At 39.1% G+C, this 26,840-nt stretch overlaps 1 protein-coding gene across 4 annotated transcripts in view; it reads right to left on the bottom strand.

Annotated features, from left to right (window-relative positions):
* CDH8 (cadherin 8) overlaps nt 1–26,840 on the bottom strand; it is a 352,129-nt gene that overhangs the window by 115,911 nt on the left and 209,378 nt on the right. For all 4 annotated transcript variants that reach the window (XM_065029272.1, XM_065029271.1, XM_065029274.1 and 1 more), the window contains one exon: nt 12,291–12,737. In XM_065029272.1, the coding sequence (XP_064885344.1) occupies nt 12,291–12,542 (252 nt within the window). In that variant the 5' untranslated portion in view covers nt 12,543–12,737. The remainder of the gene's footprint in view (nt 1–12,290; nt 12,738–26,840) is intronic.

Below are 26,840 nucleotides of genomic sequence, written 5' to 3'. Positions count from 1 at the left end.
TCCACAACAACAATAGAGACTGAAATGTTTCATTGAAGGTCTACCATACAGTAGCCTTAAACGTGTCTTCTCTGCCTGAAACCAGTCCTTGGCTTTGGATCTGCAGTTCTGTATGGCTTTCGTTGTCTCTCACTTCAGCACAATTTATGTCAGAAGGTTTGGAATAAATTAACTGTTTGACAGTGTATTGCAACCAACATGATTCTAAAGACATGCTGATTTCTTTTCATACCCCAACCCCTCTACCTTACCTCCCCCCCTTTAATTTTGCTCAACCCCTTTAATTTTGCTCAACCTCATTAGCTAAAACCTATATCAAGATGTTGGTTTGAGTCTTGAGTGGGGAAAAACTAGAATTATTTAGAAAGGCAGTAAAGTCATGCCAGAAGAAAGTGGTTAAGTAATATGTTAGATATATCTATATATATACACACACACCAAGACACATACACACACACTTAGACTAATATATATATTCTCCTGCAGTTCTGTATTAATCAAATGGAATACCCTGTAGTAGAAATGCAGTACTAATAACTCAAAATAGCACTTCTGTTCGAGTTGCCTTCTACAAGCTTATTTGAGTTCTAAGTGTGTGCTGAAACTCTCTCTTTGAATGCCTAGGTCTGTTTGAAGGTTAGCGTTCGGTCCCATGGAGATAAAGGAAAATGTGCCAACATTTGAGATATTTGATTACCTGTATAAAATTACGCTTGCTCATTTTTCCTAGGCAAGATACTCTTGGGTAAAGTTATATTAAAGAGGGAATAGAAATAGTGTACATCCAAAGAAAATATTTTCCAATTATGCTTCACAAGATGCAGAAAATATTACTTGTGATAGAGGATTATGAATGAGATAATTACTGAGAGCCTGATGTACCTAAAGCTACAATAAAGGAGAGAGAAAAACATTAATAAGTGGTTATTGACTGTTCTTCCTGCTCTTTGTAATAGAAGGCCAGAACAGTACCAAGGACAAACCCTTCCACAGTTTGGCTGTGATACATTATATACAAGAATACCTTTCCTACTTACATGGCCCGTGATTAATTCCTATAAATGAAACCACATCAGCTTATAAGACCCAAAATGCTTTATGCCTCTCAAGAAAGGCTTAATAAGAAGTTTTCATATTAAAAGTCAATTGAAAATAATACAGATTTTGAAATACATACGGTGTTTACTCTATAAAACTATTTAATTTCACATATTCCTAACGAGCGAGCCACACTTCTGAAAGAGTTCAGACTAACGTTAGGTTGGTAAGGCACAGAATGAGACAAGATTATGACTTTTAGAAATTAAATTATGTGTCACTATGACTTTTTGATTCTCCAATGAAACAAATGACAACTCAATTATTTCTGAGAAGCTCTAGCAAAGAATATTTGAGCTTCCACGTGCAGTATTTCAATACAGGTGTGATCAATAGAAAAGATGATATGAAACGGATTTTAAGTAGCTGCAGCTCTTTTCCTGCTGCAAAACAGAACTTGGCGCACCATGCAAAAGTACCTTTGCTGCATTTAAGAGAAATTTTGGCTCTCAACACTGCTGCATCAAGTGTGAAGTCACAGCCAGTGCAGATAAGGTTACCAGTATTTCTAAAAGCATGACAACGGTCACGAACATTACAAGGGTCAATCTACACAGAGAGGAAGCTGTGCGAGTCCTGTGGGTTTCTCATGCTCCTGTGCTTAATTACAGAAAGGGTAACAGCTTCACTAGTGAAACACTTGCCCTACCAATCAGTAGGGTATCCAGTATTGTGGTTCCCTCCTCTTAACAGGAATCTTTTAGTGTTCTCTTAGATCCACACAACAGCCTGTGCATACACACAACACGCACACCAGTGTTCATCTGAGGTAGTCATCGCTTTTCCCTTCATGTTCCTGCCTCCACCAGACACTGCATAAACTGTACGTAAGGATTTACATTAGGTACATTAAGACAGACTCAATACCAAATTTGGAATCAATTTGACCTATTGAATCTGAAGCAATTCCAACTATCTGGAAGGCTGGACCCCTCAACAGCATCTTTATTAACTAAAGATTGCAAAGCATGCAGCTTCACAAAGCAGAAATGCAGGCTCGGTAACAGAATGTATCACAGGACATGATAAAGACAAGTGCTTTATAAATCAAGTGGCTGAGAAAATAATAAATTAAGGATTAACTATTACTGGATTATTGGTTTCCCTGAAAATTTTCAAACAAACCATCCTGAGAGATTTCTTTTGATAGTGTCTCATGGGGACAATGAAACACATGAGCACTTGATGACTGTATCGTGTTTATTACAGCAGGAAGGTCGCCAAGAAAAGAGCCTCCTGAGGTCAGTGCTGTGTCCTACAGCAGCTGTGATCCGCCGGCGCTGCAGAGACTCTCAGAGCTAAACACAAAGTGGACTAGCGGGTGAGTCAGTACTTGTTCCAGGCTGACAATCTGCCTTCCTCAGGTGACATCAGAGCCTTCCTCCTGCAAAGAAACTATGCTTGGAAACTGCACTTGAAGGCAGAACAGTGCCACATTCGCCTGTTTTCGAGTGGGGAAACTACCTCTTATGTTTTCTAGCCTTTCTGCAATTTGCAGAATTTAAAAATGTATTCCTGATTCTATATAGATATCAGTTGGAATAAATACTGACTCAGTCATAGTACTGGGCTTTTTTACTTTGCGAGTATGAAACATTTCATAACATTCAAAGCACTGCGGGGAACCTATTGCCACAGAGTGGGTCTCTAGCATGACTAGAGCAAAATTTTCCTTTACTATCCATCAGACTTTGTCCCATTGCCTCTTACAGTATTTGTTCAGAAAGCATGTGATTTAGGTAGAAACATTACTCACAAAAAGTTTCCTTGAAATTCAAATATGTGTTCACGCATATACAGCACACAATTCCTGGCATTCCTTTGCTTATCAGCAATGTGCAGTAACTAGCAGGTGGTCTTCTGAAGTGACGGAATTTAGACCAATTACAAAATGATTCCTTAATGGGATCACCAGTGCAGTTGCCTTCTATACAGAATAAGAAGCCTAACTCTGCCTAACGGTTTTTCTCTATTTATTTTTGAGGCATGGTAACTCCCACTGTGTCAGTAAGCCTTATATTCAATATATATTTAAGGGTACATATATTTGTTATTATATCACATTTAAGTTGCTAATAAATTGCATAGGACACATCTCTTGCAGCACGTCCCACACTTGAAAAGTAATCACATGGCTTCTTAGAGTTCCTGATCATATTCCGCCTTTCCACCTTGCGACACCATCGCTGCTTAGCAAGAGACAGCACCAGAGAACGGGAAAGCTTGTCCTCTGGTGCTGCCGTGGACTAGAGGCATCATTGCGGACATGGAAAATAACACCTCCCCATGCCAACTTTCTGCATTTATGTTTTCTTCCTCAGTTACAGTCTGCTTATCCTCTTTAGACAATAACTGATTTGAGGTGGGAATTGTCCCCTGCTCGACAAAATGGAAAAAAAATAGCTAAGGCTTCTTAATATAAGTGACCATATCACCGGTTCTCACATTTACTGTGACCTGGTGGACCATTCCTCATTTGCTGTAGTTCAGTTTATGGAAATGCCCTCCCTTTGCTTCAATAATTTGCACAAGAAACAAGTCCATTCTGAGGCCCCTTTAAAGGTATCCGGGGATTACATCTCAGTTTGGTCTGTAAATCTTTTTGGGCCAAGTAAAATCCTGGTATATGCTCTAAATGATTTAAGTCACTTCTGTTTATTCATATAACAACTAAACAAAAAGTCCTTTTATATTTAGATCAGCACCTGCTCTGGGTTAATCAAATATTCTAAACAAGTACCTGGGTTATCCAACAAAATAATCAAGACCCATTAATTAACAGAAAAAAAATTGAAATATTGTGTTGGCATTAAGCCTTGTTTCAGATGATTTAGAATGAAGGAAGAAACACAAACATTTGCCTCCGGACATTGTATTTTCTTGTCTGTATGACAACAACAGGAATTGCAAAGTGTGCCAGTGGTCTGCATTAAACGCTTTAGACTGCACAGTAATCAGAGAACAGGTTCCTGCAAACAGGCAATTAAAAAAATAGAGAAGGGCACAGCAAGTATGTCAGTAATTGTATTTAGAAAACTTATTCTGTAAAAATATGGTAGATTTTCATTAAGTTGAGTTGAGTAATATCAGATTCTGAGTATTCTGCGCCATGCTTTAACATAAAGAATTACATGTCGCACCAATTATTTTACAGATTATCCCAAATTAATTTAAATACAAGGTGGATTTTTTTCATTCACTTTAAGATCATGATTTCTTATGTTGGATATATAACGTCGTAGCTCTTAATGATGCTTGTAGGTTGATGACCTTAGAAAATAGTTTGATAGAAGAACTATGGTTTGTTTCAACTCCTCTGTGTGCCTCGTGTCTGGATGCCCAGCACCAGTACTGCATACAATGAAATTCACCTTTTCTCACTTGCTAACAATCCCCCTATTATATGTAAGCAGTTAGCTCAGCAAGGGAAAAAAATTAGCTCATATGGTTTCTGGATTTAAACCAGCATACAACCGGGTTGAACCGCTAAGAAATGCCTGTTGCTGGTTGTGCCCACAGCTGAGCTCCTTGCCTCCAGTGATCTCTGAGTCAGTCTTATTTCAGTCATTCCCGCTCCTTGGGGCCATCTGACAGCAACACGCAGCACGGCCAGCTAGCACACAAACCCTCCGCTTTGCTTCTATTCTCCAGGGGCTGGTGCGGAACAGCTATCGAGCTCAGACCCTGAGACAAGAAAAGGGATTTCTTATGTTGCCCCTAATGATTCCTCTGGTTAATTCAGGAACAGGACTGAGATTCTCCAGGGAGAGCTACACTTCTTCTTAGCCGCTGGCATGACTGCTGGAAAATCAGGGCTTTGAAAGAAATCATCGAAGGGGGATCTTTACACTAACAGAGATTCCTCAGTGAAAAGTTATATATTACTCTATATCACTACAAGTATTTTCCTCAGGTATCACCAAGAGGCTACTCAGATACCTAAATATTTGCTTAAATACCTTTAGGAAAGCTATCCACATTTATCTTCAATGCCACATAACCCACACATGGTTTTCAAATAATAGTTACCTTTAGACACTGCCTAAAATAATTACTGCAGCAAATTATTTCTGTAGCAAAGCTGAATGCTTCACATCCAGATTAAATTGCGCAGTATCAACGTCCCTGGATTTATCCAAAAAAAGCCATCAAAAAATAAAGACCCTCAAGCTGTGAAGTTGTTGGTCTGGTGCATAACACACGTTCTTTTACTTTACCAGAATAGGAAGAAAAACAAACCCAAACCCACTCTTTTAAAACAGAACTTCCAAGAAACAAAATGTATGCAAACTCTTCCCTGTCATTTTCAAATGCAAACTAATTTTCCTTGTGGTTACTGTGAATGGGTATTTGTTATACCCTAAAGATACAGAGGTGTCCAGCAGGCAAGAAGCAGCTTTTCTCAGCTGTAATTCAGTTCTTTAGCTGTCACCCACTCGAGCTGCTGAGCTCTTACTGGAAGCCTGCAGACACTAAAGGAATTAGTGCCAAACCATTTCTCATTTTAATGCAAAATCATTGTTAAAGTTTTCATTACATGAATCCTTGGCAAATTGAGGAATATCCCATCAGGACTTGAAAACAACAAATACACCCTTTCACTTGACTGGTTGAAAGGCAATTTGTTCTGTCACTTTTGGGAAGTCGCTACTCTCCGATAGCTTTTCAGTGGCCTATAGGAAATTTGTTTGCCAAGTTCAGAAAGGACAAACTTTTAGCAAAAAACCACCATCACAAGTGGCACTAATTGGTAGCTAAATTGACAACTGGAACTGAAGCATCCTGACAGCACCAGAGGTGGGCCCTACAGGTAGAAATTGAAAACCATTTACTAAAGGGATGTTGGAAAGAGTAAACGATCATAGGGCATCTGCACAATATCATGTGCAAAGCTCTACTTAATTTTTCATCCTGTCACTTCAGTGTTTTGCATTCAGACTTGGAAAACATTTCAATTCATTGTGAGAAAGATAAAGTGTTGAGATCAATATATTGAACAAAAGTACACGAGCTTCTAATTCTTCACAAACAAAAGAAATTTTCTATGTTAGCTGCTTTTGTTTTTTTTCAGAAGATTAGAAATCTTTCTGGCTTTATAAAAATATGACAAGGAAATTGAAGAGAATGATGTTAAAGTAGCATTAGGGGATCCAAATGCCTAAACACACACTGTGTAATCATGTCCACCGTGGATACAATTTGAAAAATAGACCAAAAAACACACAAAAAAACCCCAACACAACAAACAAAAACAACAAAAAAAACCCGACCCAACTTTTGGAAGTTATTCTATACTTATCGTCTATGAAGTCTAAAACTTAGAATGCAAACCACATCACAAAGATGTTCCTACTTCAGCGAACAAAATCCAGATGGCTCAGAAGGCGCCTGGTGTTCTGCAGGCTGACCCTGCACAAGTACCTTGACATTACAATGCAGTCCTTTAAAAGTAATGGCCCATACTGGCATGTGCCGCTTTTTTACTCTATCGTTTTAATAGATGAAAGGTCTCTGAATGTATTACCAGTCCAGCGGTATTAGCTGGCATGCAAGTGTTGGGACTCTACTTGAATTTTGTATATATCATGCCAAGGCCTGGAGATGAGGGAGCATGAAAGCATTCAACCTTATTAGTGATACTTCCAGAAATAAGATCTTAGGGTCTGGAGATACAGCACGTTTGTTAACTCTAAGAGAAATCAGTACAATGACTTTTACACTATTAGAAAATGTAGACGCAGTTGGCTCACTTAATTCAAACTGCCCTTGTTTAAATGTATATGTTCTGAGAAGAAATTTCTTGGGACTTCTACTTAGTTGAAAAGAAAGAAATGAAATATATGTTTAAAAATCACTACTTTTATCAGGATTCTATAAAATGTATACTATATTTATTGTCTTTCAGCAAAATTTAATTAAGATGATTTTTTCCTCAGAGCTACTTCTACTCCTGCTTACTAAGCTGCTTCAGACCATGTAAAGTGGAGCATTCTCTGAAGCATATACAGTCATCTCCTTCACAAGCACAAAAGTCTGGGGGAATTAATATTTTCCATCAAGAATACAGTAGCAAAATAAATGATACATTTCAGCTTCTGGGAGTTTATTAAACATAAGTAGGAAAATTAGTGTATAATTATGGTTGCAAAACAACAACAAAAAGCTAAGGCTCAGAAAGCAATGTTGACTTAGCAACATTTCCGATATTGAATATTTCATGGCATGTGTTTAAATCATAGACAGCAAAACATACAAGCGTTTATTACAAGAAAAAGAGGAGAATCTATATAATATGGTGTTCTGATGTCTGTTGTTCTAACTGTGGAAACTTTAACAATGCATTAATGCAGGACCATGTACCCTATGTAGCCTATGCTGGGGGTATACTACATGTATATTTCACAATAATTCATCCCCAAAGTAATAAGAGCCTAAGCTACAAATAATTCTAGTTTGTATCACTTGAGTACAACAGTATTTCCAGGCAGCCATTACAATCACAAGCTCAATGCAGGAATAAAAATGAAAACATATGGAAAGAACTTGTTTAATTAAAACCTTGTTTACTTTGCATATATGTATCACTAGTACTTCAACAGAACTATTTATAATTTTAAACAAGCAAGATTTTACCATTTCCTTGTTAAGAGATAAAATGTATGTTGGCAATGAAATCAAAGATTGCATAAAGCATGTATAATGTAGAACATACAGCTTGAAGCTATTTATAAGTGCTCTCTGCGTTTCCAGGTTTGGTTTTTACAGTAGCGCAGCCTGAAGCACTTAACTGTGAAAACATGATGCCTCTCTACTGCTCCTCCTACAGGAAAATTATGTCTCCTCTAAAGGCCTGAACCTCAGCCCATATATCAAGGGAAAAATCTCTGTTGCTCTAAAAAGGAAAAGTTTTCTAGCTCCTCATTCTACCAGCCATACAAAAACTTCTGCATTTAAGAGTGAAAAGACACATGCCACGTAAGTCAGGAGCAAGGACACAAAACTCCACAGTTACAGATAAAAAGTGTCTACCTGAGACTGCACTGCTGAAGAGCTGACCGGGCTGTGTTCTTTCTGAGCCTCAGTCACTCTGGTTCTTCGCCTGTTGAGGCTTTTCAGAGCAACTCCTGAAGAGCCAGCACGGCTGCTCCACCAACCACACAGTCCGGACACCGCAGCTCTGCACGTGACACGTGTGCCGCTCTTCCCTACCTGGACACTGCAGCTTTGCAGGTGACACGTGTGCCACTCTTCCCTACCTGGACACCGCAGCTCTGCAGGTGACACATGTGCTGCTCTTCCCTACCTGGACACTGCGGCTCTGCAGGTGACATGTGTGCCGCTCTTCCCTACCTGGACACCGCAGCTCTGCACGTGACACGTGTGCCGCTCTTCCCTACCTGGACACCGCGGCTCTGCAGGTGACACATGTGCCGCTCTTCCCTACCTGGACACCGCAGCTCTGCAGGTGACATGTGTGCTGCTCTTCCCTGCCTGGACACTGTGGCTCTGCAGGTGACACATGTGCCGCTCTTCCCTACCTGGACACCGCGGCTCTGCAGGTGACACATGTGCCGCTCTTCCCTACCTGGACACTGCGGCTCTGCAGGTGACACATGTGCCGCTCTTCCCTACCTGGACACTGCGGCTCTGCAGGTGACACATGTGCCGCTCTTCCCTACCTGGACACTGCGGCTCTGCAGGTGACACATGTGCCGCTCTTCCCTGCCCAGCTCATTTTACACACCTCTCATCACAGAGACTGTGTGTAAAATACACAATGTATCACTTTGGGACTGGAAATAAGTACATTTTTACAAGTCTGAGGGAGGTTCTGGGAGAAACCTGGGAGAGCTGCCAGAGGAGCGTTATCACAGAAACAGCACCTATCTGACTGATCTTTAGTGTTTGTGTCTGGACTTCGCTGCTCATTCATTTAGTGCTAAGTCAGAGAATATTTAAACACACACACACCAAAAAACAAACCAAAACCAACACAACCAAATCCAAAACTTTTATCACCTTCTTTCTCTCTTTTGTTCTTTCCATGCATTGTACTTACAAACAGCTGTTAACACGTTAACTAACCCAGGTTTTTGCCTAAAAAACTCTTAAACCAGGTCCTCTCCCATTTAAAACATCACAAGTAACACGTTACCTAAACCAGGAGGTACAATTATATACCCCAAACCCAGTTTTCCAATGATTTTTAACTCTATTATCTATTTCACTGTGAATTCAGCGGCTGTCTCCTGTGAAAGAAAAATGGCATTTGCTACAGCACAGCTTTCACAGCACATCTGCCATGGTGCTGTAAACGCATGCAGGGGAGAGCGAGAAAATGCAGCCGTGTATATCAAGGAAAAGTTGTGTCTAACTAATCAAGTCCAGAGGGACGGCACGCGGCGTCACAAGACGTATCGCTCTGCACTCGAATGAGGTTGCCGGCCACTGAGAGGCCACAAAACTGCTGACAGCAATAACAGCAATATCCAGTGCATGGAGTCTGCTAAAGTAGAAGCCGTAGCTTGATAAAGCACTTGCCTGTGTCAATGGGTGAAAAGGAAAGGAAGTATGTCACATGAACAAAGTTACTTCTTAAGTTTCTCAAAACTGCAAGTATACCTTTCTATATGTACGTGGAATTTATTACAATATCGTGTGTCAAAATAAATGCATTAATATAGATAAAAAGGAAAAACTAGAATGGTCATAGCATTTTATGGAGAAATCTCCAATTCAGAAAGCACCCTAAGAGATGAGTATTCATATACCTCTTTTACAGATGTGTTGACGCAAGTAGAGCTGTTTATTTTAAGTTTGAGCTTGATCCTACTGAACACAATGATGAAAACTGACGTTATAAGTGCATATTGTTCAAACTCATTGTAAGAAGGTTCGTGAATGAAAGCAAAACATTTTCTTCTGTGTTTTACTCGAGCCACTGAAGCAAACCACCATGCTTTAAGAAAGAAGTCACAGTAAATCCTCCTATTAGTCTCACCCCAGATTCTTTCATTTATTAAAGCAAATATATTGGGAATGCATTTATTAGTATATATGCACGCAGAACAGCAACGAGTAAGTACTTTTGAAGAGCATGCAGTTGTATTGCTACACTTAAAGCTCTGAAAAGGGTTTTTACCCCTAGAAGCTATTTATCGCGGAAAAACGGAGCAGCCTAATAGAAGATATTATGCATTTTAAATTGCAATGGATAAGAAACCAATGAGGGTGACAGAGGGCAAACCATTGCCCAGCTTTGTGGAGCAGGAGAGAATCTGGCTTGTGACGTTCTGTACACCTTCAAGTTTTGGGAAGAAGGATTCCCAAGAGCTACAGCTGAGGGATTCGCTGCTTTATAGTCAGGAAGGATTAAGCGCAGCTCTGAAAGATGCGGAGCACCTCTGTTCCCATTGACTACAGCAGAGTTTGAAGGTGCCCATAGTACTCGTAAACCGTAGGAAAGAAAAATAAGTCAGAAATACGGATGATTTTTCTGGAGAGAGGGGAAAAAATACAGACAAGAATTACAAGAATATTTTAAGCCATTTTCATGAATAAACCAATGTTTTCTCCCTATGGGAACACATTTCACTTTTTGCTCCTTTGCATCTATATCATACAGTGTTTTTATTATACAGCAGTCTCAACAAGTAGATTATCACACCATTTTAGAGTAGCTAATGCTATTCCAAACACCAGCAGAAGATGGGATAATGGTTTTTTATTGGTTTGGCTTAATAATTTGAACAACTCAGAATATCATATCCACCTACAAAAAGCTACATCCTGAAAATCAAAAGTACTTCCAAGTACAAACTGGGGATTCTCCCTAGTTACTCAAAACCAACTCAAAACCATTTTAAAAGCTTGACCATAATATTCTGAAAAAGAATGAGTTGGATAAAATATTTTAGGGCCTGAAACTGGCATATTGCTGTCGCTCTGAAATTAAGATATATTGCTATCTCTCTGAAATTAAGATATATTGCTAATCACAGAAAATCAAATGAGAAGAGATATATGATACCTGATATAAATGTGTATTAACACAGCACTCAGAAGTCACTGGATATAAAGTTCATTACATTTTCTGACCCTAAGCTTCGACTAGAAAGGGGCTACACCAGGGAGAATTTAGGAATGCACTTGTTCTGTGTTCTTTCCAGTAATAGATATGGCAATAGTGCCAGTCCCTATGTTATACTATATACTATTCATTTAGCCAGAGAATTAAAAAAAAAAAAAAAAGAAATTAACTGATATCCATAATTTTTGTTCTCCAGATGTTCTATTGTCATCTTACCTGGCTACTGAAATAGAGTAACGTGCCTGCTTATTTAAAGAGAACTGAACTTCAGTGATAAACAATCAAGGTATTTATAACTGCTCACTACAGGTCAAACAAGCATTTAGGAACAGATTGTTATTTCCAAGGACAATTCTGAAGATAATTCAATTCCTGATGAATGCAGATAGCCCATGATCTCTTTTCAGAGAAACTGCAAGGCTGATTCACTGTCTGGGGATAATTCACTGAGCTACAGAATAACCTAATGCATGGCAACAATGAAAGGTTGAAGGCAACAGGCAAGCTAGGACACATAGAAAAACATGATCATTTTCCTTTCATTGTCTTCCTAACGCTGAAAGTAAATTACCAAATCTGTGGCAATGTTATTACATATTTGTGCAATTCATGACCTCCCTATAAAGTAGTACCTTATAATTTGCTGTATATATCACACTTCCCTTTTTGTTTGTGTTTTTAAAAATTCTCAGACTATAACTAACTTCCTTGTAATCAGGCAGGAGATAAGTTATTTTCTACAGGTGTAACAACCTTTCTGAATGTAGGGAGCACGTTTTGAATGACTAGGAACATATTACAAAAAGTTGCTTTGGTGAAAATGTTCAGCAGACAGAGGTGAAGATTGGGGACTAACAGTATGAAAGGAAGGATGTGTACATGCCCGTGTGCTTCTGTCATATTGAATATGTACAGTTATGTCGTAAACAGCAGATTAACTAACCAGGAAACCATATCCTTAAAATGAGGTACATTAAAATGCACAAATGTATGAATATTAGAGGAAAACATAAGAATAACAGCACCTTCAGTCCAAATGACCAAAGGCCTTCACACGCTATACATTTACACACTCAAAGAGGAAAAACAAACGTTGCCTTACCCGGCCAACTAGTATTGGTTCAGGTCCAGAAAATTCTTCTAATACAAACATTTGATTCCAAACCCAGCCTCTCTTGGAACGGTTCAAAACTCTTTGTTCTTCAGTTAGCATTTTTAGTCCTGTACTGGATCCAATTGGTAGTACTTGAGATTGATTCATTGGAGCCATATAAATGGAAGGAAGGACAGTAATCCATAATATTATTAATGGAGTCCATGTATCCATAAGCATTTCCGTTAGTCTTTCTGGCATTGTACCACAAGCTACGCAAATCACCGCAGAAATGAAATTCTTATTTTGCTTTCCTCCAGACTGTAGCAATCCAATTCATCATGCAGTACAGAACATTTACTTACAGCTCCTCCATGTGTTTACAGCACAGTGAATGTAAAAATAGCTTGGATTACAAAAACGTGATCCATTGAGTTTTCCAGTCATTAAACATTCCTGGTGGGGAGGGAAAATAAATAGAACAAAGTCAAATCAGTGACTAAAGAGCTTAGGAAAGCTTTCTGAAAGATCTCATTTACTTTTACATCATAAGCAAGCCATATTAGGTCTTAAATTTGTAGTATAGAATATCACTGCATATTAAATGGGTTAAAGAAAAATAAAAGCAACTCTGTGAATTCCTTTATTTCCTGAAATAGTGAGAGAACACTCGGGTAAATGATTACACAAACTCCGGAAAACATTTTACTTGCAGTTTGTCGTAGGGTCTGAAGAAGATTCCGGCCTTCTTGCTAGCCTGTACTCTTTATGTAGTCACAGAATCATAGAATCCCAGAGTGTCAGGGATTGGAAGGGCCCTGGAAAGCTCATGCAGTGCAATCCCCCCATGGAGCAGGAACACCCAGATGAGGTTACACAGGAAGGTGTCCAGGCGGGTTGGAATGTCTGCACAGAAGGAGACTCCACAACACCCCGGGCAGCCTGGGCCAGGCTCTGCCACCCTCACCAGGAACAAGTTTCTTCTCAAATTTAAGTGGAACCTCTTGTGTTCCAGTTTGAACCCATTACCCCTTGTCCTATCATTGGTTGTCACCGAGAAGAGCCTCGCTCCATCCTCCTGACACTCCCCCTTTAGATATCTGTAAACATTAATGAGGTCACCCCTCAGTCTCCTCTTCTCCAAGCTAAAGAGACCCAGCTCCCTCAGCTAAACACTTAGCATGTCAAATAATGAAAGTCAAACAAAATAATGTTCTTGCATACAGACTTACTCTCCTCCTCAAAAAAAAAAACAACCAACCAAAAAAAAAAAAAAAACCCAAAAAAAAAAAAAAACAACCCACCAAAAAAAAAGTTACTTCTCCTAAACGTACAAGACTCTGGCAGAACATCCTCATCTCAGTAACCATCCAGCTGCAGCCACACACAGCTGCGCAAAACCTTCACTGGTAAGTCCACTGTGAAACCCACGATCCCCAAACCAAACCACTACCAGAACTGAAGCCAGCTCATTTATTCACATCTGCACCACAAAACTCTCAGTGTCTCTATCTCGCTTCCAGAGAAAACACAGAGTCAGATTTTATTTCAAAGACATTTGCCTTGATGAACACTTGGGAGAACTTGGCCTTCTTTCCCCGCCCACCCTTTCATGTATTAGGAAGCCACATCAGGTTTCATCTCTGTAAATATTCATTGAAATGGCCAAACAAGTTCACATAGTAGGGCTTTCTCACGGCACAGTGCCTGACAAACCTGAAATGCAGCCGCGGATCACTGACAAAGATAGATGGGCATGGCTCGGGGAGAAGGGCTGCATTACAGCTCCCCGAATGAGGCTGGAGTTATGTAAAAAGATTCCTGACACGTTTTCTTTGACTGATTCATATCCAAGTCATCTCACGAGAAACCACTATATACAAGATTGGTAGAAACGTCTACTCTTAAGGTTACACTGTGTCTTGGGTTGGTTTTTTGTTTTCCTCCCCACTTTAAAATAAGTTCCTAGTGTTGTTTTTGGTTTGGTGTATTTTTTTTAGGTTCATACAGAGTCATAGAAGAAAATCTCTGAAAACATAAGTAAGAGCAGTAAAAGTCAGCTGTTATTTTGAAAGCAAACAATATACAAAGTATTTTTTTTTAACTTCAGTAATTGCCAAAGCAACTGTGAAATCTGTTGCACGAAAATCTGAAACTGAGAAACTTGTCTTGTTAGAAGAGAAGAAGAGCTGTGATCAAATTAAAACTCAGTATCTCAAGTAGCATGGAAGAACGGTAAGCTAATAGTGCAGTGCTTTGACAACGCATCAAGAACGAGGTGAATATCCATTACAGATGTAACTGTGTGGATTAGACACATCATTTAGGCCCCGTTACCAACTGAGATGGAAAGAAAGAAATCAGAGAGTACAATAAGCCTTGCAATTAATTTTTTGGGGAAGTGTGAGGGAAGAAAGAGAGACTTCAGCCTCTTGGCATCCTCTTAGTCTCACAAAAGGGAGAAGGACAAGGAGCAAACCCTAACTCTGTAATGGGGAGGGTCTGTCAAGTCATGTTCTGAAAACCCTCTTTGGTCTAGGGAATCAATCGGAGGTTACCACTGCTGCTTTCTGGTGTGTGTTAAAATGCAGATTTGGTGGTAGAAGGTACCAGGAGAAAGAAGCAGCCCAGCTTTTCAATGAAGTGGTTAAGATCATTTGTATGGTACCCATATGTGTCCGCAAGTGGACCTGTGAGTACACGTATTTGGTAGGGGACAGATTTTTCCCATTTCTTCAATGGGGCAAGAACTGAAACACAGGAGAAATAGAATAACTGTAAAACTGAAAAACCAACTTGAGAGTCCTTTTCTGAGGCTGAGCTTTCAGTTTTTATACAAAAAGTGATTTTTGACCCAGAAATAGAGGGCCACCAGAAACAGAACAGTATGTTATACATTTGCCCAAGAAAGCCTTAAAAAGAACCCAAGTGAGCCATTACTGATTTTCTTACTCTTCCAGTACAAATTGGTAGAGCTCTTTTTACTCACAGGACCTAATAATAAGGTAACGCACTTCTTTTCATATTCAAGAAGCCTTTTGAAAACAATTCCTAATTAATCTACACAGGCTGCCTCTAGAAGAGATTAAATAAATGAGATAAAACAATATGACGCTCACAGAAAAATTTCTGTTTGAAGAAAGAACAGGATATTTGGTTTTCAGACTGCTGCTCTGACTCGTTGGCGAGCATTAAGTTCACTGCAGTGCATCCCTCTTCAGTTCCACCCCCAGACCTCCTGCCTGTTACTCTTCCCTCACTCCAGTCAAAATTGAGTCCTCTCCACTAGCACTAATGCATAAGCTTCACTGTGACTGGACCATCCTCACAGTAGCTCCCTATTCAGCAATACCTGAAGGCAAACAAGAGTCAAAACCACACCAAAAATACTAGGAACGCACATACCATGTCATTAAATCTAATTCAATGAAATAACCCAGTACAGCTACACAAGCTCAATGAGCCAAAACCGTGAGATTCTCAAGCACTTACAGGGAAGTTCAGCAAGCGTTAGACTGTGCAGCATAAAGGAAAAATGTGGTGAGGCTTCTGCATGTACGAGTGTTCGGCAGGGGAATACGATCTGTGCTCAGCGCTTGAGCTGGGTACATTTCTCTACAGTTCAACCCAGACTGCTGGAGCCTTTTGAGACGTATTTGAGAAACGTATTTGGGATTCACTGCTATGCCAGGGAATTGTGGCATTTACTTTGTGCAATGCACAGAGATTGTACTGTCCCCAAATTTCTTTATCAAATTTGGAAATTAATTTTCTCCGTCCCTGGGAGTGAACAGTGGTTGTGAGCTGATGGGAAGTGTCATTAAATACTTAGCACTGCAATTTTCATATTGACTGATACAAAAAAAACAGGAAATTCCTGGTAGTTAAATTATAATCCTCTGGATTACATATATAGGAGAGTCTGATAGAGCTTACTACTAGAGTCTGAATCAGCCTACTACAATAATATTGGAAAGCCACATGTAAAGAGAGATCTGGCAACTGGAGAAGACCAGCAGATGTGGCACAGTACCCTTTCCTCTTGTATTACATCACGGTCTAAAGTATCAAATGGGAGCAAAATTATTCCAGAAAATCCAGAACTACCTTTTGCTACACAGCTGAAAGAGGACAAGCACACGGACCTTGAAGACTGTAGTTTTACCCTCATGAAGATTTGGTTGGTGTTGATAAAAGCTTGATTTTTGCTTTGAATTTCCACATTTGCTAAAGGAAACAGCCCAGGGCCATTTGAAAAACTTCACTGCTCATCCAAATAGTTTGCCTGTATAGTGTATGATATATACAACTATAGATACAACTGTTACCCAGCAAAGCTTCTGTTCTTTATTCATTCCTGAGAGGGCAAAGCGATATTTAAAATATAAGGAATTTCTTCAACATTGCTAAATAGATGAAATAAAACGTGACATTTTGACAGGTAGCAGAGATTCAGATCACTGTTTTATGTTTCAAAAACATAAGACTGTGTTCATAAATTTGGTTCTCCATGCTAAACCTATATAGACACACAGATAAAGCTGAGTGGTTTGTTTTGTACTTGCTGTATGTACTGATATAGTTTTAGAAAAGTAGTTTTCTATTAACAGGAACATGCATCTTATAGCACTGCTCACACATCTCGGGGCCACAGAGCGCAGTTTTATACACGTACAACACAAAAAGCAATTACAATGAAGTAGAAGCTTATAACCTAACACCAGAACATAACTGGCGTACCAGCTTCAGAAATTAATTTAATATACATTGCAAACTCCTTTAAAAATCTGTGTAGCTTACTTGTGTAAGTTAATTGCCTGCATTAAATTAGAGTCAAGTATGACAGTAAATGGTTATAGTAGATATACTAACTGATGAGAGTCCTAATTTTGTCTGAGTGGTGGAAACCTTTATGGTGGCTACCACCTCTGATGGAACTAATTCCACTACACTTATTTCAGAATCATCTTGTAGCTTTAAAATGTGAACATTGTAAGTAGATAAGTTAAAAAGATTAATAAAGTTAATAAAAATAGTTTAAGATATAAACTTCTTATGGAAAAAGCAGCCAAGTAAGATCATTAAAAGCTTTAAAAAATTGACTTATTTTTAAGTTTCAAAGCACAGAATATCTAGCTGATCACTTTATTACAATGCTAGTGCATTGATCTGCACCATGATCTTATTTTAAAGATGTTAGAGCCACTCCAGTGTTTCTTCACGTAAGAGGCACAAAGGGTTGTCTTAACAACTGCAACCAAGTCTTCTCTTGATTTCATTCTGCATTTACTTTATCATTTATAGCAATGATAAGCAACACCTCACCTCAGCCCTTCGACCTCGCTGTTTCATTAGGGTAGGATAAATTCTTAATTAACAACTGTTATTAAGGTTAAAAAAAAATCTTAATTACTGTTTTATTTCAATAATTTACACTAGAGATACCAGACAAAAGCTGGGGATCTTTCCTAAAGCAGGCAGAATTTTCAGAATATTTTCTATTTTGCACATTAAATGACCCCTTCAGCAGACTGATACCAAAATGCAACAGCATGAGGAAGTAAACAATACATACTATTTTGTAAAAACAAAATAGTTTTCAATATCTTTATGCATAATCTCCACCTTTGATACTAATCCACTCTAAGCAAACCCAGGTAACAATATAAGGCTCAAATAATTGATGAGAGGCATTCATGTAGTGATCACCGAGAGCCGCAGCAGCCCGGTGTGACAGCCGCCAGCCTGCGCACTGCGCGCGTTTCCTTCAGAGCCTCGACATCCCAGCCCACCCGCACGAGCTTGGTTGTTCAGAGAATTAATTTAATTTAATTTCAGCCACGAATAAGGATCCTCATTCCTGAAAAACAGAGCTGTGTGTCATAGTTTTATCATAGGTTAGAAGAATAAAATAAGAAGGCTAATCATGTGTCCTTGACAAAAATTTGCATCTTGTGGCTTTCTTTATCTGATATTCATTAAACAACAATGAGTTTCTCTTTACAGTATCACAGGTTTTCCACAGCTCGTGATCAGGTATTGTATTTCCCTTGTCAATAGGTCTGCAAACATGGGATCCATTTTGACATTCTTCCCACACAGGTATAGCTATTTTCTAGCTTGTAGTGTTACCTTTGTTAATACCCAAGCAAATTCCATGTTATTGTTCAAATTACTATTTTTAGGTTTTGTCTCTGATCATTTCTTTCCTTCCTGGTTGTTGGGGTTTTTTTTGGTGTGTGGTGGGGTTTTTTTGGCCCAACAGTAGCTATAGCTTTACTACTACAGGTATTGGCTGCGCTACCACTTATGCCTCTTAGTCCCAACAGCAGTAACGTGATGCAAAACCTTCCCACCGGGGAGGCACGATTATCTTTCCTTCATTGATCCCCTTGGCAGCACAACAGAGCCTGAAGTTTTCAATAATAAAAATATAAGGCCTTAGCACTCCAGTCTCACACTTGTAGGAATAATTCTTACAAGAAAACTGTGTTGAGCATTTTAATTTGCTGTTAGAGCAGAACAAAACCAAAGTCCATCAGAGTAGAAACATCAAGACATCATAACCAACAAATAATTGTGTCATCCTTGCCCGCATAACTTCGTTACATACTGATCCTGATTCCAGTAAATACTCCTTATATTGTTTCTGAACTCCATTTTAAATAACTTTGGAGAAGATACCATTCTCATGTTTCCATTGCAAAGGAATGAGTACTTCTTACCACAAAAAGATATCTTTATTCTTCAGTGGTTTACTCATTTGTGTAAAGATTGCTTACACATACCCCTTGAAAAAACTATAAAGCAATTCTCCACCTTCCTGCAAGATGAAGAGGGACTAAGGCTGTACCCAGACATGCTGCTATGGCAGTAGCAAAGAGGATGCTTACGGTGCCCATTGCAAAGTGCCACTTGCATTGCCCTGGCTAGACTTTACCGCATCTCTTATCTGCCAGCATAACTGTATGTGCAGTTGCTCCCTAACCCAGTTCTGTCAAAATGATCTTGTTAACTTAAACGCTTTTAATAGTAAGGTGTTTTTAAAACCAAATCATGTTGACAGAGCTGGGTTAGACCACTGCTCATGCTGTTCTTCCACCAAGAGCAACTTGAATTTCAGAGGTTCTTGTCCCCACTGCACCCTCCCTAACATGCCTGCTGTATGTTGCCAATAACCCTTCACCATTCCCACTCCTTTCTTCACTGCATTTTACAATCCCTGCAGTTGTGTTATTTGTAAGCCAGATCAGTGAAATGTGGAGTTTGGAAAAAAAAGAGAGACCTCCAACAAAACCCTGTTTCAAGAAGTCTTTTCCTTCAAGTTTATAACCCAGATCATTGAACTGATCTCGTTTGGGTGTGCATCAGCACACCTAAAGAGTCCATAAACTACAGGACAACAACAGAAAGTTTTGGAAATAGCTGTGCTGCCAAAGGGCATATGAAGTTTGATTATATGCTTTAGAGAGCAGACTAAGAGTTGAATCAACAAAACTGAGTAGAGGATAACTTCTGGAAAAGGGGAGAGAACAAGCAACTAGAACAGTGAAACTACTTAAATAAAACTTCGATGGACTGCTAGTATACAACCATGACAGTCTGATGCAGCTCCGTTCATTGGTGCTGGTAGATTTTAGGGATGGGAACCTCTCCGACCGTGTGAGCTGCAGCCAGGCTGCACTGAGATGTGCTGAGAATGGTCTGTGTCCAGAGGGGAGCTCCCGAGACCCTGCTCGTACCCAGCACACACTGGTACCGCACAGCACTGAGGGGCTGGGAGCAGCAGGGAGCCAGCAGCCAGGTGCTGGGCCATGCATGTTCCAGGCATGGCCCCAAATCATAACTATGCTTTGTAGCTGCTCTAAATTTCACTGACTAACAGTGATTTTAATGGACTGTTATGTCACCTGGAGTTAACTGTAACACAGAAAAGCATTATCCACACGTTCTTTACTTCAGCCAAGCACCTGAAATTTCAAAGGAAGGAAAATGAGATAGGAAATGTTATGCTAACTCTGCTATAGCAGCAGGGTGACGTGTACTTGAAGTATACTGTGTGCTGTCAGAGACGTGCAGGAGAGGATCCTGCCAATACAAGTGCAAATCGATTCTCCAAATTTATTTTGATACATTATGTGTGGCAATTTGCTTATGGCTGCTTGGAGGATCAAAGGCAGTTATCTAAAGAATTACTTATTTCAGCAACAATGGTAACAGATGCTACCTCTCTCCTTTAGGTCTTAGATGTTCTGTCCTACACAGACACACAAAGTAATTCAGTGTGCAAAGATACGTCACCTTATTTTTTTACACTTAGTCATGCAGTGCTGCTCTTCATAGTTAAAGACATCTGAACAGTTCTTTAGGTTATTAAGCAAGTTATTAAGCTTGCGTCAAATGTGAAAGGACTGTTTTAAACAGTGTTCATCAGCCTTTGCACTGGGCATACAAGCTGATGGAATCCATACACTTGCACCGAGGAAATACATATGCCAATACAGAAATACAACAGTTTCTTCAGTATTTGGATGTCTAATATTTATTGGGGGGATTTATTAATCTATCTACAAGATTGTTATTATCAAAAGGAGGTTACTTCAGTTTTAGGGTTCTGTTTCAGAGGCCAAGGGAAGGAAGGGTTAGAAAAGCTATTCTAAGATAAACTCCCCTTCCTTAGTTTCCTCACTCCTCTGCTTGAACTAGGAAAACCCATGACTGCTGTTCTGAAGCAGAGATGAGGCTGCTTCAGGATGTAGGTCATTACACAACTTGACTAATGCTTTGGGATAAAGAGACAGTGATATGTACATCACATTGAAATACATCTTCTTTAATCAAAGTTGCATGTTGTAACAAATTGTCCGTTATTCTTCAATTGGTTAACATGACACTATCCTATCTATGCAGTCTATTTTATGTTAGTGACTACCTAAATATTTTCTACGCTCTTTGGCAAATACATACTTTCAGGAAATGCTTTAAGAAAAGAAGAAAAAAAGAGAGAAGAAAAGAAAGAGGAGTATCCCGGCCCTGCCATGCCATGCTTATCGTTTCATGTCTATTGGAATCAACAGAATTTCTCATTGGGGTTATTTTTGTTATTTTTCAAGAGTAAAATCAACATGGGCCAACCTGAAAGCTGCCAAGGCTCCCATACTTTGTATGTAAAGCTGCCAGTCCTTTCAGAACTGTTAGATGCTTTAGAGAACCCGAATGCACTTGAACATCAACTATGTTGTCAGCACTTCAAAAAATGTTTTCTACTTTATTTTATTATTACTTGCGTTATGTGGCACTCGGGAATTCCAGTCACGAATCTAACCGTGCTAGACGCTGTACGGACATAGGACAAAGGCAGGATGTGCCCACAGTTGGCAGTTGCGTTAATATGACTTGTTTGATTGCAGTGAAAGATTTGGTTTTGGGTTTACAGAGGTCAGATACTCCACTGCTGCGTGTCAAAACATCAGTTCACCTCCCACCACTGTGCTGAGAAGCCCATAACACAGGCTCAAATGGAGAGAGAAGTCCAGATCTATTTGAACAAAGAAGGTGCTCCAGAAACTTAAACATGACAAACATAGTTGTATCCACATTGTTTTTCATCCTATAGTAAGAGGAAGAAAAAAACCCAAAGTAATTTTTATTCTCTACAGTCCACTGATTAAAGTGATTTTCCTTTGACTAAAATAGAACTGCATTACATATAGATTTAATAGCTTCAGCTCATACCAACCTCATCTCTCAAACCAGTGCTCATTTTTATGAGGCTGTATTACATAATTTGGAGACCTACATCACTTCTAAAGGAGAGAGGGGAGAAAAGGCAAGTTGTGCACAACAGGAAAGAGCTCATAAAAAGGCAAACAGATTGGCCTGCGACTGAGAATTAGGTGTTAACCATGCTCTGCCTAGGGCGTCGTTTATCATGCGAGTTTCAGCAGCTGGGATGTGCTTATCCTGTACTTGCTGGAAAATGTTTAAATATTAATGGAGGACATAAATATCTGGGCTCCTTTTGCAGTCTTTTTTTGATATACAACAAACCTTTCATTTTCAATGGTTTTCTTTAAAGAATACCAGGCATTCTCTACATAATTAAATGAAACATAATAATTGAGGAGAAGCTCGAAAGTTTTCCTGACGTGTATTCCATTTAAACTAAGAATATAAAATTATGACTACTCATCATGATTTAGTGAAAGATAGATACACTTTCCACCCATATGCATAAATGTGTGTGTACATGAAAAAAAAAATCTTTAAAAAGGAAAAATGTGAACATAACTGGACTTTTCCAACTACAGACAGCACTTCTGCACTAAATCTACTCCAATCCTTTTTGCTGAAACATATGAAATTAGAAGTGAAGGTCTTTAATTTTGCATCGTTGAATTTGATGGCAGTTTTACCATCAACTTAAATGACTCGTTTGGAAAGAGTTAGGGTCCTCCAACAGGAAACACATTTATTTTGCAGTTGCCAGGCTGAGTGGTTTGTTTCAGTGGCTTCTTTTCACCTCTTGGTTGTAATCTAACTTTTGGAAATGCAGAAAAAATAAAGCCCACAGACTAGAATACAGAACTCAATCCAAACTTCAGCAGCATTAAGGAATAAGTTCTGCTGATCTGTTACTTCGAATGCAATCATAGCTGTTACATTTAATCCATGAGAGAGGTTCACATCTGAAGTGTTGCTCAGTGCAATTCATTAGTTGAGTTTTGCAATTACCTCTGAATGCACACAGTCCATCTGCATTAGCATTTAGGGACTTCAATATAATGATTTTTATGTGTATATATACATATATATATATGTATAAAAAATCCCATAAAAATATAAAATATACACATGTATATGATTATCAGTGACTGCAAAGTAAGTGGATTTAAATGGTTGAGTTCCTCAGTTAGGCTGAGCATTGCTTCCCAGGAGTAAGCTGCTTCGACCAACCATATACCAAATTAGAAAGTTGAAGCCGGGAACTACCGACTGCCAAGACCAACGGCTTCCATAACATTTTGAACTCTCGCATCCAGTTGCAAAGACCTGAGCAAGACACACTGAGAAACCCCTTTCTGAGCTTGTCTATGACTTAGGTGCTGCAGGGTACAGCAGACACTTCTCATGGAAGGTTTCACCTATTCAGATCTAGGACCGGTTGATGTGACTAATTTCAAATCCAAGCCACGGTGCTGATCATTCTCAATTTAAATGATTTGCACAAGACACATCATGCTCAACACCTCGGAAAAATCAATTCCGTGAGTATTACCGCTGCAACTCCTGGATAAGGCTACTCTCATGACTAAGGCAGGTTGAAATCAGTCTCTTGCCTATAGTCAGATGCTTTAAACTCTATCTTTTGGTAACTGAACTGGTTCGCAATCATCTTTCCTTTTCAGCTTCAGATATCATCAGTACCTAAAATTTTGTTCCCAGGAAACATTATTAATACAGTTGAAATGTCACTGTGTTGATGTTACTTACTTGGTTAACAAAATTGGAAATGTGCTGAGCAGATTCCAGAACAAAGAGGTCTGTCTGAGGAGGGGAGGAGGAAGCATATATATGTGTGTGTATATAAATATGATACACACACACACACATTTGAAATCTCAATTTGGACTTTATTTTGTTCTATTTCTATCTACTGCTTAAATAGCTATGTTCAGAAAGCTATGAAGTGAGCCACCTTTTCTATGGCAACAACACTAAGAAAAATGTTGAGTTTCCATCATCTAATTTAATTCTATTGATGTGATATTACGGTAGTGATGATGCTTCAAATGTTCCAAGCTCAAAATGCCTTAGCATTTCCCTCCCACTGAAAGAATTTAGGTTGTATTATTTTAAATTCATAGTTGAAAGACTTATGATACAACTATAACATGTACTGTAAGCATACAATCGTCATTATTAGTAGTATATCCAAAAGGTCAGGCTCTAATAATATCAAAATAGAAAACAGAATAGAAAAACAATACTGCTAAGATATAGAGTATCTTATGGTAATTGGATATGCTATAAAAATACCTGTTTATACTATCTAGCATGAGCAGTTGCTTTCTGTTACAGAGTATGCATCATCATCACTTAGAGATATGCAGCACCAAGAGCTTATAGTACGTGTTCACATTTCCTTCTTGTTCATAAACTTAGAGGTCAATATCTTTTTCACCTTGAAAGTCTCTCAAGGTTTGGAAGTTAAATTACGTAAGAAGGATTGAGTGGATGGGTTCCAGGCCCCTAATTTCAATAAGTGGCTGAAAAAGTCCCAGCTGAAGTCTGTAGCGCACCAGGGTCTTCTGAAATTAAGATTTTAAAAGATGAAACCGGCAACTATGTGAGAATAAATAGAAAGAAAATTTAGGAAGTACTCCAAGGGGTAATAGACCTAAATGCATATCCATTGCTGACTCTGTGTTCTTACTTGTAACAGCTTATATCCTGAAGAGGGGAATACAAGTGTATTTTTTCTAGAGAAGACGATGCAGCGTATGTTCATGGTGATACAATTAAAGTGTCCAGGAATCCATTTATTTGGGAAAGGTGTAACATTGTTAGAAAAATTCTGAAGATTACGAATAGCAAAGATAGTAAATTTAAATCTGATTACGGGAGTACTTCCCCTTTCCAACTGTTTTGGACTTCAGTAGCAGGAGTTGATGATGGGAATCACTACAGTATATTGAAAAAGCACCAAGCAACCTCATCTAAGGAAGATTCTGCTTCATCTCACAAACATGAAAGCTTTTTTTTTTAAATGAAATGCATAAAAATAGTAGATGTCCTATAGAGAGGTGCGTATTAAAACCAGCTGCATTTGTTAAGCAGGCGCACATACTTCTGATTTTAATATGGAAGAAAACGTCCAAAGTTAATTTCTTGGCTAGCAGCCTCCTTAGTTAACAAATTGCTCACCTGTATATCTTAAGAACCAACTTTCATGAAATACTTCAATCTCTGAGGAAAATGAAGGCCCTCAGCTCACAACTACGCATGGAAATCAAAGTTCTTTACAGCTAGGATGCAGGTTTGAAAAAAGAACGGAGAGTTAGTAAATAGCAAGCCTAGGAAGAAGCCAGCAGAAAGCTGTGCACACTCTGTATGCAGTGAGGTAGAACAATAAGGCTCAGGAGATGAAAACCTTAGATTAGAATATCACATAATAATAACAACTTCCTTTCCTAGGGTTTTTCTGTTGCAAACATTCATACAATTAAGCTAGGAGGTGACGCTACAGACAGCTATTGTGTTTTGATGTTATGACATTTAATGTGTGTGAAATCTGATCATTTCACAAGCATGCAAAATAATAACTTCTACCTGCTTTATCATTTTATTTAAGATAGGTAAAACATATACTAATTTTTCATTCTTCTAAATGTATGTATTATTTACTGAGAAGCTTCTTATTCATAACAGTCTGGTATTGAATGTAGAGGAGGAACATCATTCATACAGAAGTGCTGCATATTTCTCTTTACCCTTATTGCAGAGAAACTCTTGAAGAATTTCCAAATGAGGATGAGTGAAGTTAAGAGGATTCTTTATCTACAGCTCCGGTAGTTATCAGCTCTATTCTTTAATTGAAACTGAAGTGAGCAGCTGTTAGCTCCCCTCCTATTAAGCACTAACATGGTAGATTTGAAACAATAAACAGTTAATGCTATTTGATCTCCTAAAATCAGCAGCCCCAAAAAAACATCTGTCTGCGATGCCCAGAGACACAAATGGTGAGCCGCCTATGCGATCAAGTTGGCTCTTTAGAAGTCCCAGCCTTTGTGAAAGTTGTAGGGGTATTTATTCCTGCTTTCAGAAGAAAGAATAATTTGCATCAAGCAGAGCATGAGTGTTTGTGCCTGTCTGGAAGAGGAGGGAGAGAAAAGAGAGGGCACAGAGTTTGATACCTGTTGGCAACACCAGCAGGTTTGTGTAACACCGTTATGTGCCAGGTTGGATTGATTCCACTCTATTTACTCTGGTACTAAATGCAAACTGTTTGAAATGAGACAGATTCAAGACATGACTGAGCAGCAACGAACCACAAAGGAATTCCTGCCTGTGTTAAGTGGTGTCACCTTCATGGCGGTAGGCAGTGTCTAAATAAGGATTTGAATTAATCTCTTCTATAATATCCACACAGAAACTGCCACAGGCTTTCTGTGCTGAAGCTTTGCAGTGCCTCCCAGGCTCCCCAGCCAAGCTCCGTGCACAGGTCTGATACTGTCTAGCAGGGATGCTGTCTGACAGCTTGAGGCTCCCGATTGGGATGCTGCTACCCAGGAGATATTGTAGCCAAGCAGAATATAAGGATATGTTACTCCCCTGCCTTTCTCAAAGAGAAGATGAAGTGTTTAGCAGAACAGCCAGCTTCAGGGGTCGCAGACTCCTGCATTTCTTCTCTGGGAGCCTTGGCAGCGATGCAACTAATGAGCGACTGGATCTAAGGGGCTTTCTTCCTCTCCAAAGTTTCAGCTGGGTGCATTATCTGTTCAGTCAACCAAAAAAAGGGAAGGAAAACAACTTGTGGGACAGGGATGACTCCTGGCT

Source organism: Columba livia, chromosome 13, assembly GCF_036013475.1.
Source record: "Columba livia isolate bColLiv1 breed racing homer chromosome 13, bColLiv1.pat.W.v2, whole genome shotgun sequence".
NCBI lineage: Eukaryota > Metazoa > Chordata > Aves > Columbiformes > Columbidae > Columba > Columba livia.
This window is presented reverse-complemented; position numbering and strand designations above follow the sequence as displayed.